Genomic DNA, 12258 nt, shown 5'->3' with positions numbered 1-12258 from the left:
CTGGCTGCTAGACCAGAGCAGGCTTGACTACCCACTGTCAGAAATGGGGCAGCTATTAGCCTGGGGATAGCACACTTTTGCTTGATGAGTTCAGATTGATAGCACAAAGAACTTATATAGGAAAAGAAGAAGAGGGCACTCGGGACCAAGTGGGGCAGCACATCTTTTGGATGAGAAATTTTGCCACATTTGCAATTAAGGCTAGGATAGTTAGGCCTTCCAAGAAGGCAGTGCTAAGATTGAGGTTTCTCACTTACTTATAGTGAGGGTCTGCAAACTATGCCCCATGGTCCAAATCCTGGTAGCTACTTGGTTTTTAAAGTAAAACTTAGTTTTATTGGTCTATAGCCAACCTCATTCATCTACACATTGGCTATAGCTGTTTTCATGCTACCCGGACAGAACTGAGTAATTCCAACAGACACCTTATAGCCTGCAAAGCCTAAGGTATTACTATCTGGTCCTTTACGGAAAAAGTTTGCTGACTTCCTGCCTTACATTGTTTCATTCCCAAGTTGTAAATATCATGGGGGAGGGAAATGTTGATGGGTTTCAGGTAGAATTAACAGTTCAGATGAAACTTCACCCTGCTATAAAACAAATTTTGTTTGAACAATAGTCAAAATTTAAGACTCCTTGAGCTTAAGTTTCCAGTGAAATGGGCCGGCTGTCATGGGTGGAATACCTAGGGATCCACCCTTTTAACTGAGCTTTTTGAATCACATACCAAAGCCATTTTAGAACTTTGTTATTTGGTAATAATGCAGCATGTTACCAAAAGCATACTTTTGGAAAAGCCTACTTTTTCCTCCAGCATTTCTACATGTACCCAGTTTCTACTTCCAGAAGCCCCAGTATACTTTGGTTATTCTCAATTTGGCACAAATCCAACTTCTTGTCTGGCTTCTAGGCATTGTGTACATAGGGTACAGGTGTGGTGGGGGTGTGGGGAGGGAATGCTCTGGGGCCATCCATCTTGGGAAAGCATGTTGTGTGTCTTCCTGAAATACTCTGGTCACTTGGTTCTCAAATCCCCTGTTGATAAGCAGATCTAATTGCAGACAGTTTGTATTCATATGTCCGTTTTTCCCCTAGGACTGTAAGAAGCATTTAAGAGTTTAAGCAGAGAAAAGAGGTATTAAGATGTCACTAAAGGGAACTACAAAACTTTTCTTTTTCTTTAATTTAAAAGATAGAATATACAGTGGGTCTTTGAAGTTCCAACTGTTAAAATTTGAGAGGTTACCTTTTCATGATTAAAAGTTAATTAGCAGAGCACCTGGGTGACTCACTGGGTTGAGTGTATCCGATTCTTGGTTTTAGGTCAGGTCATGATCTCGTGGTTTGTGGGGTCGAGCCCTGCATGTGGCTGCACGTTGTCAGAGCTTGGAATTCTGTCCCTCCCTCCTTGCTTTTCCCCAACTCGCATGTGCTCTCAAAATAAATAACAAGTCAATTAGGGTTTCTCTCTATAGGATTATATCATCTGCTAATAGATCATTTACTGATCTGGATTCATTTTTCTTGCCTAATTGCTTTGGCTAGGATTTCCAGTACTATTTTGAATAGAAGTGACAGGAGTGAGCTTTCTTGCCTTGTACCCAGTCATGAGGGAAAAACTTTGAATTTTTCATGATTGAGTAGGATGTTAGCTGTGGGCTTGTCATACATAGCTTTTTTTTTTTTTTTTAAATATGTTGTGGTATATTTCACACCTAGTTTTTTGAGCATTATTTACCGTGATAGGGTGTTGAATTTTGTCAAGTGCTTTTTGTGTACTGAGAAGATCATGTGTTTTTTAGCCTTCATTCTGTTGGTGTGGTGTATTACACTGTTTGACTTGCATATAGACTGCAAAGCCTTAAAATATTTATTTGAATAAAATGGCAGGGCATACAATCAACATATAAAAATAAGTTGTGTTTCTATACACTAATAATGAACCACCCCAAAAGGAAATGAACAGTTCCATTTATAATAGCATCAAAAAGATTAAAATAGCAATAAACCTAACCAAAGAGGTAAAAGACTTCTGTACCAAAAACTACATTGGGGCATCTGTGTAGCTCAGTTAAATGTCTGAATTCAGCTCAGGTCATGGTCTCACAGTTTTAAGCTTGAGCCCCACATTGGGCTCTGTGCTGATGGCTCAGAGCCTGGAGCCTGCTTCAGTTTCTGTGTCTCCATCTATCTCTGCCCCTCTCCCACCCACACTCTGTGTCTCTCAAAGATGAATGTTAAAAGAATAAAAACTACAAAGTATGCTGAAAACTATAAAAGAGATTAAAAGAAACCCTACAAAAATAATAAAACTAAAGAAGATGCAAATAAAAATAATTAAAGGAGATGCAAATAAATGGAAAATATGTTTTCATGGATTAGAAGAATTAATATTGTGAATTATCTTCTGGCTTCTTGTTTCCTGAGGTCCCAGCTGGGCTCAGGCCCTAGAGGCAGAAGCAGACGTTCAGCATTCTCCCATTGTTGATATGGCAGCTCCAGTGTCAGGTTCAGCTTGACTTGATACACAGCTGGCTGCTCAGAGGGTGGAGTGATACAACTTGGGAGAAAGTTAATCACATTTGGGGGTAGCTTTAACCAGTAAGAACATTCAACAGAAGATGGCAAGGAGTCAGCCAATAAATTAATCCTCCTCCTTCCTGAAGGATGTTCCAAGACACAGTGAGTCTATAGGGTTTCCAAAGATGTGTCAAATGACTAGCAACCAGCTGGGTTTTCTTACTTTCCACACTTCGTGACAAGTTTCTAAGTTTTTATTACATCATTTTTCTTTATAGAGGTATAAGATCTCTTACACAAAGAACAGTTGTGATTAAAATGTTGGTAATACTAGGATACAACTTTTACATAACGGTGAGGAAGTTGAGGGTGAGAAATGAGGTAAAGTAGGGCCAATGAGCCTACCAAAGGCAGAGCCCACCTTATCTCTAGGTTGTGTTAATCCAAGCCTGCAGTTTCTGTTACAGCACAACCGTGCTCCTCTCTATTCTATATAGGGTGTGCACAATGTAGTATCATATAAAGCAATAGCAGCAAACTTTGTCTGCAAAGGGCCAGATAATGTCTTTGGTTGTTGGAACTATTCAACTCTGCCTTTTTGGTACAAAAGCAGCCATAGACTATTCATAAACATAGCTATGTTCAGTACCCACTACATTGTATGTAGGGCCCAGTACACTATCAAGACTTGTGGCTCTGTGTTTAAAAATTAAGAATTTAAAAAAGTCTATAGTGGCCCATTAAACTAAATATGGGGCCCTAAGTGTGGTTCCTCAGTGACTGCAGGTTGCATGCTCATGAGGTCAGCCTTGGCTGTATTTCCAGTAAAATTTTACTAAAACAGGTGATGGCTGGGTCTGGCCCATGGGCCAGTTTGCTGATGTCAGCTATAAAGAATGACATAGTAGCATGTATCTTTGCTTGACCCAAGAGGGTTGTGAGTGGGTGCATGCTATGGATTTACCTATTCAGCCATCCTTGAACTTCTCCATATCTAGGCTGAAAGTCCATATACTGATACTTGATCTAGGATTGTCCCTTGAAGAGGGGTGGCCCTGGCCCCAGAAGCTAACAGGTCAGTAGCAATGGGTTCTGACCTAAGCACTTCTCATGCTGTTCCTTCCCATTTACCTCTGGGAAGACAAAACAGGCCTTTTTGTTTGTTCTTTTTTAACTCCAGTTAACTTTGTATTGACTCTTCCTGTTAGTGTCCTTGACTTCTGAAACACCTTCAAAGACCACCTTGGAAATAAACACAGGGATCCTTTCAGAAGCCTGTCAGCCTTTGATTAGCTCTTGTTGACTTTCTAAGAACATGTCTTATCACTTCTCTTGAGTTTTCAGGGAGGCCTTTGTAGTGTGTGGAATGAATATATATATATATATATATATATATACATATATATATATATGTATGTATATATGTATATATATACGTATATACATATATATAATATATATATGTATATACGTATATATATATATGTATATATGTATATATATATATATATGTATGTATTTTTTTTTTTTTTTTTGTATGTGCTTTGTTTCCCCAAATCAGAACTAGTCTCCTGGTGAGTTCCTGGACTTGGCCTGCTGGTTTCCATCACAGCCTGCTTTGGTCTCTCTCACTGGCCTAATGACTCAGGAGCCTCAGCCTTTTCGGGTACTGATGCTTTTCCAGCTAGTTACAGAATTAAAAGAAAACAAAAAAACTCCATGGTACCATTAGAAGGAGTGCTACCTAGAGAAAGGATTTGGTCTGTATAACTGGAATAGACACCTGACTCTTCCTGTTCCTTCTCTTTGGGATTTGTTTTTACATTTGAAGCCGAAACTGGATTCATATGATGTGAGAACAATGAACTGAGCAATTATGCATTCTACAAGAAGCTCCAAATTCCTGTGACCCCTAGGTGGCTTAGTTAAGTGTCGACTCTTGGTTTCGACTCAGGTCACGATCTTGCGGTTTTGTTGAGTTCAAGCTCCGTATTGGGCTCTACACTGAAAGTGTGGAGTCTGCTTGGGATTCTTTTTCCACCCCTCTCTGCCCCTTCCCCCCTTCATGCTATCTTTGTCTCAAATAAAAGTAAAAAAAACCTAAAAACTCCAATTTCCCTTATACAAAGTACTTAGCTGTAACAAAGAGATCATCTCTGGCCTGGGTGGGTCTATGCCTGCCTGGGAGAATGACCTCGGAGCTTGTCTTCTCCGAGCATGATTCTCTTAAAAACCAAACAGGATAAATGTGGAATGTTGTAGCTGCCTTTGCTGCTGTGGGTGACTGTGCCTGTGAGTTGGCATGCAGGCCTCGACCTAGGTGAGTAGAAAGATGGGTGAGAAACTGAGGCTGCGGCTCTGTGTCAAGGTAACTTCTACACAGCTTTTAGCCATTGTCTTGGGCAATGGTACTTGTGTCATGTAAATGAGACATGAAGATAGCTGCTGGGCCTTTTTTTTTTTTTTTTTTTTTTTAAATGTAATACTGTTTAACTTCAAAAACCTTTCAGCATTCTAAACATACAAAAAAAAAATATAACAGAACGTTGCAAATTGTGTTTAGTACAGAAGGTTCTTGTACTCTCACTGATGCAGTGGCTCTTCGCTTTGCTGACAATGAAGGGTTCTACAGTTTGTTTCAAAACAGTTTAAAACTACTGCACTTAACTAAAAAAAGATCCAAACACTTCTCATGCCAGCTGACCCCCCCCCCCCTTTCCACAGCTAAGAATGCCAGCAGAATGCTAGGTCACTATATACAGAAACAAGACAACCTGGAGCTAAACAGATGCCCACTGCAGTGTCCACAGGCCCAGCCTCACATTGCACGCCCTGAGCTACAGCCCCTCCAAAAGGCATCTTCCCCACAGCCTCAAGCCACGCAAGGAGCATCAATCAAGATTTTGTCTTGGTGGTTCTGTCCCTTTTTTTTTTTTTTTTTTTTTTTAAACAAACTATAGATATGTACAGTTGAGAACTCAGGATTTCTAGCCAATAACCATAGAGTTAACACCACCTTACAAATTCAAAAAAGAAAATGCCAGAAACATCTTTAAATGCCTTGTCAAGCCAACAGCAAAGTGCACAGAGTGAGGAGAACACGAGAGCCTTTTCATTTTAAAAATGTTTGGAAATACGTACAACTTTGATACAGTTTCAGGGTGCTCCAGACCCCCATGGCTGCTTCATGTAAACCACTGACAATTTCTAGAGCACTTTGAAGAGACTACAATATGACCATGACCCAATTGTGTAATTAAACCTAACGAGGGCAACAGACACGCCTCAAATAAGAGAGGTGTCAATGACGGCACTCCCTACTCGAAGGTATTCACAAGGAGACAGATAAACAGTTTTTTTTATTCCTCCTTCCCCTCCCCCTCTTCATCTTCCACCTTTTTTCCCCAGCAACTTTTGCAGGACCCTTTGTGCCATCAAACTTTCCTTTAGACTTATAGTCAGCGACATCCTTCTCATACTTATCCTTCAGCTTCGCTGCCTTGTTGTTGTAAGGCTGCTTTTCACCGTCACTTAAATCATTCCACATCTTGCCCAGCTTCTTTGCCACGTCTCCAATGGAGATACCAGGGTTTGTAGATTTGATCTTGGGGCAGAATTCTGAACAGAACAGGAAGAATCCAGATGGTGGCCTTTTGGGGGCATTAGGGTCCTTCTTCTTGCCTTCTTTAGCTGGTCCATAATCCTTCATTTCCTGATCATAGCGCACTTTGTCTGCCTTTGCCATTTCATCAAATTTAGACTTCTCTTTCCCAGACATTGTCTTCGACCTCTCAGAGCACTTCTTGGAAAATTCTGCAAAATTGACAGAGACCTCTGGGTTTTTCTTATGTTCTTCTCTGCATGTCTGCACAAAGAAGGCATAAGCAGACATCTTGCCCGTTGGTCTCTTGGGATCACCTTTAGCCATCCTGACTGTATTGTTCGCTAGTCTGGGCAGCCTGCTGGGCCTTCTTCCAGTGAGTTGAAGATGAGTATCTGCTGCATTTCTTGTCCCGTGTCCTTCGATAAACTTTCCAGTTTAGTGTTTGGTGAAAGCCCATCGTGTCTCCTGGGTCTGATGGTCAACCCGAACCCATAACAACCACTGTGCTGGATGTCATGCTGTCCACCTTCAGATTCAGCATCAGACAGTGGTTCAGACCTTGGAATTTGAATCTGATGACTGGGTTCAAATCCTGGCTCTACCACTAACTTGCTGTATCCCACTGGGGGGATTATTTAACCTGTGTGCCCCAAATAATAATAATATAGTACCTACCTGCTAGATTGTGAAGATAGAACGGGTTAGTCCATGATGGGTCATAGAGAAATGACTGGCACAGATTGGGGCCAATAGGGCTGTGCTCAGTGAGTATTAGTTACTATGGCTTTTACTGAGAATAACCTCTTCATTGTTATGCAGCTTTTCATGTCAAGAATACCTTCATCGCTGTTGCATGTAAATGAAAATTTGGCTCGATATTATAATACTGGCTCATTCACTTTTTCTTAAGAGAAGGACGTAATTATTCTATATTTTGCTGCTGACTTCTGTATCATAATTTACCCAGAACCAGTAAATCACTTTAATTTTCAATGTTTATTCAATAGCCATTTTCTTCAATTCTATCTTTCAGTATTCTATTCCAGCTGACCTATGTGATAGTTATTCAAGAAATCAAATATTCCTCTTAATATTTTCTTCTCTCACAATTTGAGTGGATAGTCTAGTTCAATAATCTGTTTTTCTTTAGCTCTAATGCTATTTATTGCTTCTAATTCTTTGAGTTTTATGGTTTATGATACTGTTCTTAGTTCTTAGTTACCTGATATGCATAATTGTATATAACTTTCTAAAAAAAAGTTATTTTTGATAGGAGATCCATTTCAGGTGTTGGGCTTCTTCACTTTCCCTTCCTTTTTTGATCATCATTATTCCTAAATAAAACTTTGTGGTCAGTGTTTTCATTTCTGTTTACTCATATTTCCTCATGGTTATTTTGCACATGATCAGAGTAGAAGTGATGGGACATTGGAATAAGTGCATTGTCTCTTAGCTATGGTCAGAGTGGGCTTCCCAAGTTTGATATAATTCCTATTATCTGGAAATATTAAAGAGTGGAGGGGGACTCCTGGCAGAGTAATTCTCTTGGATTTGGGGTTGGAAAAGATACTGGAGGTTGTCCTACAATTCGCTTAAACTACTATACTTAGACCTCTCCTAAGAAGCTGATTGACTTCTGTCAAGCTGATGAGTGGGAGAAAATCACTTCCATCCCACCCCAGCCATGCAGGCTCTGGCAGAGGGAACCAGAGGTAGAACATCAGGCTGGATTGGGGGCATCTCCAACGAAGGATTATATGAAGGATTATAACTGGCTATCAGGTTATAGGTATGATTAATGCAAGTGGCCATCAACCTGCTTTGCCTCCCTGTTGAGGCAGAAACACTGCAGCCATGGCTGCCTGGGTCTGACTGGGAATCCAGGTAATAGAGCCAATATCTGCGTGAACACTCAGCAAGAACACAAAGAAATAGCTCTGAATTCCAGGGGAAATGTGCAGAGCTGTGACAAAGTACATTTGCAAGCCAATCTGTGACCTGGATTAGAGATGTTACTACACCTGTACCCTGCCTAGACACTCTGGATATGGAGAACGTAAATACCTTCTGGCTGCTGCTTGGTAGCTCTGCTGTTTTCTGTGGTGGACTGCTTCTTGTTTTCTGAGGCTTTTTAATTTGAATGAGACTGGGTTGAGGGTAGAGAGACAGGACTCACTCAAGATTACTCATAGGGTTCAGACAGATTTCATTTGCCTGCATTTGTAGGCACACATCAGGAGGGGAGCAGGCCAGAGTGGGCCATGCTCTATATATTTGCCTTCCTATCTGCAGAGCCCGTGGGAGGAGGAACCTTTTACGTCTATAACTCACTACAGGAAAACCTGTTCATTTTAGGGATGAATAGCAGGCTTAATGAGTAGGCTCTCCATCCCTGTCTTCCAGGAAGAGTGGGGTCATCCATGTCCCCAGTCTTTCTGTTTCACAAATCAGAGCTCTGACTTGATGGCAGGTCAGCACAACTGCCTTGCCTGGGTACTTGTTCAATCAGGTACAGAGCTGGCTACTAGGGTAATGCAAATCAGGGGAGAAGGCAGTACACGGGGGTAAGTGGGTGGCAGTGGGAATGGCCTGGAGAATTTAGTGGGCATCAATGCCTAGCTTGTCTTTGAGAAAAGGGCTAAGTGGACTCCAGGTTGTCTGGGAAAAGATGCATGCACCCTTTAGGGTGCATTGAGAGGAGGAGGCAGGAAATGTGAGTAGTCCTGCCAGTCATGATGGGAGAGGGACACCTGGAGACAGGCTTGGAAGATAGAAACGAGAAGAGCACCAATGAGATTGGTGATCAGCCTTTCTAAACTAAGTCCTCAGGGGACATTCACTTGGAACCTTCTTGTCCCTTCTCAGTATGCTGAGCTGATGGTTTCAAAGAATGTCATTGAAGCCATCATCATGACAGTGTGTCATAACATCCCCCTACGGTTTCCTTTAATATACATGTTTCTGCATATGTGGCAAATAGGCTTTGAGGTATAGAGTTAAGATTTTAGGCATAGAATAAGTGTTTTTTTTTTTTTTTTTCTTAGAGATAGCTCTGTTTTAGGGGAAGTGTATCAGAGACCTCTGACAACAAAACAAAAATGATCATATCAATAATAAAAGCTTACATACCATTGATCCTTGGTCAACATGGAATTAAACTGCATGGGTCCACCTTATATGTAGATTTTTTTTCAATAAGTACAGTATTGTCCGTGTATTTTCTTATGATTTGCATAACATTTTTTTTTAGCTTTTAAGAATTTGTATATAATACAATATACAAAAATTAGCTGTTTGTTATTGGCAAGTCTTCTGATCAACAGTAGGCTATTAGTAGTAGGATTTTGGGAAGTCAAAAGTTCTACATGGATTTTCAGCTGCATGGGGTTCAGTGCCCTTAACCCCCCTGCATTATTCTATGGTTCTTCCTATCAGCCATGTGCTCTAAGCACTTTGAACTCCTGTAATCTTCACAACTAGATGTAACTGATGCCCAGAAAAGTTAAGCAACTTGTCCAAGTCCACAGACTATCTGGGGGAAAGAGAATTTGAAGTGAGACAGTCTTTCTTTAGAGTCTCTGTCCTAGGGGCGCCTGGGTGGCTCGGTTGGTTAAGTGTCCGACTTCACCTCAGGTCATGATCTCGCAGTCTGTGAGTTCGAGCTTTCAGATTCTGTGTCTCCCCCTCTCTCTGACCCTCCCCTGTTCATTCTGTTTCTCTCTGTCTCAAAAATAAACATTAAAAAAATTTTAGAGTATCTGTTCTTTAAAAAAAAATTTTTTTTAACATTTATTTCTTTTTGAGAGAGAGAGAGAGACAGAGCATGAGCAGGGGAGGAGCAGAGAGAGAGGGAGACACAGAATCAGAAGCAGGCTCCAAGCTGTCAGCATAGAGCCCAACGTGGGGCTTGAACCCGCAAACTGTGAGATAATGACCTGAGCCGAAGTCGGATGCTCAACCAACTGAGCCACCCAATCGCCCCTGGAGTCTGTGTTTTAACCACTGGGTAGTGCTTCCTTTCCTGCTCCTGACTGAGTCTTATGTAGGTCATGCGACCTTAATGGTGTCCTCTGTAAAATGAGGACCCTCAAACTGACCCCAGGGGTTTTGAAAGGATTTATTCATGGAATGCACCTAGTCCAATCAGCACCTGGTGCACAGTAGGTTGGAATGTTCCTCCATCCCTTTTGCATCCTCCTTTAGAGGACAGTGCACAATTTGTGCTTCATGGTGCCTAAAAGAAGGGGAAACGCAGTTAAAAGCAAGCATCTCCTGTGTGTAGAAACTGGGCAAATAATTAAAAAAATAAAAAAAACTAGGCAATTAAATTGTGGTAAAATGTACATAGTATTTATCATTTAACCATTTCTTAAATACTTTTAATACTGATTTTTTGAGAGAGCAGGGGAAGGGCAGAGAGAGACAGACACAGAATCCGAAGCAGGATCCAGGCTCTGTGCTGGCGGCACAGAGCCCGATAAGGGGTTCAAACTTAGGAATTGTGAGATCATGACCTGGGCTGAAGTCAGACCCTCAACCGACTGAGCCACCCAGGTGCCCCACCATTTTAACCATTTTTAAGTGTACAGTTCAGTGGCATTAAGTACATTCACACTGTTCAGCTATCACCACTGCCCATCAGCAGAACGCTTTCATTTTGTGGAACTGGTATTGTTTACTGACTAAGCAATAACCCCACGGTCGCCTGCCCCCAGCCCCTGGAAACTGTCATTCTATCTTCTGTATGAATTTGACTAATCTGAGTACCTTGTATGAGTGGAATAATACATCATTTGTCCTTTTGTGACTGGCTTATTTCACTTAGCATAACGTCTTCAAGATTCATCTATGTTGTGGCATATGTCAGAATTTCCTTCCTTTTCAAAGTTGAATAATATTCCATTGTGTGTATATTATATATCACATTTTGTAATATGTGATATTTTCATTCATATGTCAATGGACACTTAGGTTGCTTTTACCTTTGGACTGAATAATGCTGCTATGGACATGAGCATACAACTAGCTGTTTGGGTCCCTGTTTTCAAATTTTGGGGTATACACCCTAAAGTGGAATTCCTGGACCATACCGCAATTCTCTTTACAACTTTTGGGGAGCCACCATACTGTTTTTCATAACGGCTGCACCATTTTACATTCCTATAAGCAGTCCACAAGGCTTCGGTTTCTCTGCATCCTTGCCAACACTGAAACAGGGCAATTTTAATGATTACTAAGAGCACCTGAGATAGATTTCCCTCTTCATCTAGGGGAAAGGAAAGGAAGTCAGCAGATCCAGTGTGTATCCTGATAATTCCGTTTGTGATAAAAAGCCTGTAGCAAGTAGACTGTTGCTGTAGAGGCTTGTTGACAAGCTAAGGCAGTTGCTAACTCAAAGGGGGAGTGAACATGGAGCTATGGTGGGAAGACCAGGGCTCTGTCCCTTCTTGGTGCTGTGCATGGTAAGACCATGCACATTCCCTTCTCTCTTGGGGCTTCTGTTTCCTTGTTGGTAAACGGAGCTTGGGCTATAGGGTATCTATGACCCCTTCCTATTTGGAAAGTCTGTTGTCTCCATGAGACAACTAAGGCTGGGGGTTCTTTAGAGTCATTGGGTTTGGATTCTGGACTCACTGGAGACCTGAGTCACACAGTAGCTGTCAGGCCTGACTATGAGACCACAGGGAGTTTGGGGTGATGATAGATGGGTGAGTGCACACCCCTTCTCTGGTGGGGGGGGGTATCCTTTCCCTGAATGGAGCTGACTGCCCCCTTGTGGGAATGTTGACCCAATGTTGGGTGGATCTCCTCTGATTTCTCAAGAAAAGCCAGAACGCCATGGTTTTAAAGTGGAATTTTCCAAGTTTTAAATATTGGTGATTAACGCGAAAGCTCACTGTTGACACCTCCTGGTCTCAGGCAGCAAGCTGCAAACATTGGTGTAGGGACCACCCAGGCTGGACCGCGAAGAGGCCTCCCTGACCACTGATGTTCTTCTCAGACAAACCCACGATTCCTGTCAGATCTCCAGGCTGTGTGGCGCACACATCCAGTGGATGCTGAGGGAGGAACCGTAACAGTGCCCTTTTGTGGTCCTCATTGTGTTCTCCCCTCTTTGTCAGGAGAAGCCAGAA

General features: G+C 41.7%; 1 protein-coding gene across 1 annotated transcript; it reads right to left on the bottom strand.

Annotated features, from left to right (window-relative positions):
* Positions 1-5879: 5879 nt before the first annotated feature.
* LOC109264498 (high mobility group protein B3-like) lies at positions 5880-6474 on the bottom strand. The gene is given in 2 exon segments (XM_053910122.1): positions 5880-5924; positions 5927-6474. Coding segments are annotated over 2 exon segments (567 nt in total). The 5' UTR covers positions 6449-6474.
* Positions 6475-12258: the final 5784 nt, after the last annotated feature.

This window comes from Panthera pardus, unplaced genomic scaffold, assembly GCF_024362965.1.
Source record: "Panthera pardus isolate Hobbes unplaced genomic scaffold, ASM2436296v1 HiC_scaffold_22, whole genome shotgun sequence".
Taxonomy (NCBI): domain Eukaryota; kingdom Metazoa; phylum Chordata; class Mammalia; order Carnivora; family Felidae; genus Panthera; species Panthera pardus.
Note: the sequence above shows the minus strand (reverse complement) of the source record. Positions and strands in the feature narration are given on the sequence as shown.